A 2,395-nucleotide genomic window follows, 5' to 3' on the forward strand; every position below is an offset into this window, starting at 1 on the left:
CGTAAATCTTAGGAGTCAGATTAAGAGGAGGTTAAGATCCACCTTGAGACGTAACACCAGTTATTATGAACATGTAATAAATTAATTAAAATATTTTAATTAAATATTAAATTGACTACATATATTAATAAATAATATTTACATCATTTTAATTCACTTTTCAGCGTGACTTTATTAATTTCAAGTGCTTCACATAATTTTTTGATTAGAGATGCAAAGTTTAATTTATTCGCAGATTATTTTAATAAGAAAACTAAAGATACTGAAGCACTTTTTTTTAGCTTAATAATTATAAATAACAGAAAATTATATTAGAAACCATTTCCATACATTATTATTCACCATGCAAAATTTTAAATTAGAAAACAAATTAATGGAAATTCTGATATAAAAAATCGTATAAATGCTTGAATAATTTTATGTGTAATTGCAAATGGAAAAAAAATTAATGCACTTTCAATTCTTTTCAATTTTAATTTGAGTTTATGAAACTGCAATTTCTGAGCGAAAAACCAATTCGAACATGAAATGCTTCAACGCTTCTACATTAAACGCTTCAGTAAGTAATGTCGCGTGCCTACCGCAAAATGTGCTGTCCGTGCGCCTCTTGTGATTGTCTTATTTTTAGTCTGTGACTAAGTCCACAGCTAGTATCTCTAGACTGTGGGCCGGCCAATTCGTCTGTGTCTGCGTAAGTTTCACATCTTAAACAAACAGAAATTATATTGGTCTTGAAAATTACAGTTGTTGGTCTTTTTACGGAGCAACATTGAACCAATTTGCCGCCAATTAACAGTTAAATGTTGTGTTCCAATTGTTGTGATAAAAAAAAATAAAAAATCAAAATATTCTGTTATTTTGAATATTGCGGAATTGTTAACATTTATATTATTATTAGTAATTATTAGTATATTATTATAAAATAATTTGTAATTGTAAATTTTTATTGCTGAAAAAATTTTCTATTGACTTACCCTTCAACAAATGTTGCAAGATATTATCTTTGTGCTCTTCCGAGTGCGGTTCACCCAAAACAATCAGCAAATAGCAACCGGTTAAAGGACTTGGTGGTCCGACCATACCACCACCTAAGCTTGATGGACCACCACCATCAGAGCAAGCGGTATCCAATGGTGGACGCCCACCAACTTCTGATGGTGGCAATGAACTAGCACCAGCATCCGTTGCAGCATCATCAACAGCTGCTTCGACATCAGTACCGTCTATAGTGCCGCCACCAACAACACCGCTGCCACCAACGCCATTTTCAACATTCATCGTACCATCGCCGGCAGTGCCGTTAGCAACAGCAACACCATTTAAGTGTTCTGACAATGCTGGAGCGCCATTGCCATTGCCGTTACCGTTACCATTCCCATTGCCATTGCCATTACCATTACCACTAACATTAGCATTAGCATTAGCATTCGCATTTCCACCACCATTGTTAGCTGCAGCTGCGTTGCCAACTAAACCGTTTGTGGCACTTTCTGCACCATTGGCAGCTGCACCGGAAGTTGTTTGATCACCCATCACAGTTACGTTCACTTTCTTATAAATTTCTTTTAAGAAATCCAAATTTATGCAAAACTTTTTATTTCACTTCTCAAATGCAAAACAATTAATTAAGTCAAATGCAACTAATTAAGTCTTGTTTATTGAATTGTTTATTGTTTTTTAAGTTTAACTTAATTTTTCAGTTTATTACAAATAGTTTATCAAAACAGGAACCTTTCGCACTTAAACACAAATTCGAAACATGAAGAAATCTATCAGGACAATTGTAAAATTTTAAAAATTCTGCAACTTTCCCTTACTTCCTTCGGCTGTCTTAATATATATCATCCGTTAAATTTAAAACTTCTTTGAAATTTTAAATCAATCAGTCTTTTCTTTCTTTCTTCCTAACCACAATATCTTGCTCAGTGTTTTAATTTAGTTCAATTTATATTTGCAATTTTATGAAAATTGTCCTTCAAATCTTTGGTATACAATCCGAAGAATTGTACCTGAGAATTATTTCGTTTGATATTTTATTTGGCTTCGTTTCAATGTTCGTTCAATTCACTTGCAAATGCCGCTGAAGACTGAGTGACTGGGCACAGACTCAATGGCAGGCGTAAGCAAGAAACTCTACAAGACACTCATACGCTTGACTTTCGTATGCACTAACTTCACTGCACTTTGTTGTTGTTGCTGTTGATGTTGTTGTTCTTATTGCTATTGTTAGTACAAACTCCACTGTTGTGTTGTGTTGTGTTTTTTAGTTTGTTTTTGTTTATTTTCTTAAGTTGGCAACACTGCCAATGCTCGCCATTTACTTTAAACTAAAAATGGAAATTTTATAGCAATTGGCGAATTATTTTCTTTAGTTTATTTTTCAATTTTAATTGAA

General features: G+C 33.1%; 1 protein-coding gene across 1 annotated transcript in view; it reads right to left on the bottom strand.

Moving 5' to 3' along the window:
• Nucleotides 1-624: 624 nt before the first annotated feature.
• LOC119666962 (circumsporozoite protein-like) overlaps nt 625-2,395 on the bottom strand; it is a 24,781-nt gene continuing 23,010 nt past the window's right edge. Inside the window, exons 2-3 of the mRNA XM_038076240.1 lie at nt 975-1,562; nt 625-704 (exon numbers count right to left, since the gene is read on the bottom strand). Coding sequence (XP_037932168.1) covers nt 625-704; nt 975-1,562 — 668 coding nt within the window. The remainder of the gene's footprint in view (nt 705-974; nt 1,563-2,395) is intronic.

This window comes from Teleopsis dalmanni, chromosome 1, assembly GCF_002237135.1.
Source record: "Teleopsis dalmanni isolate 2A chromosome 1, ASM223713v2, whole genome shotgun sequence".
Lineage (NCBI taxonomy): Eukaryota > Metazoa > Arthropoda > Insecta > Diptera > Diopsidae > Teleopsis > Teleopsis dalmanni.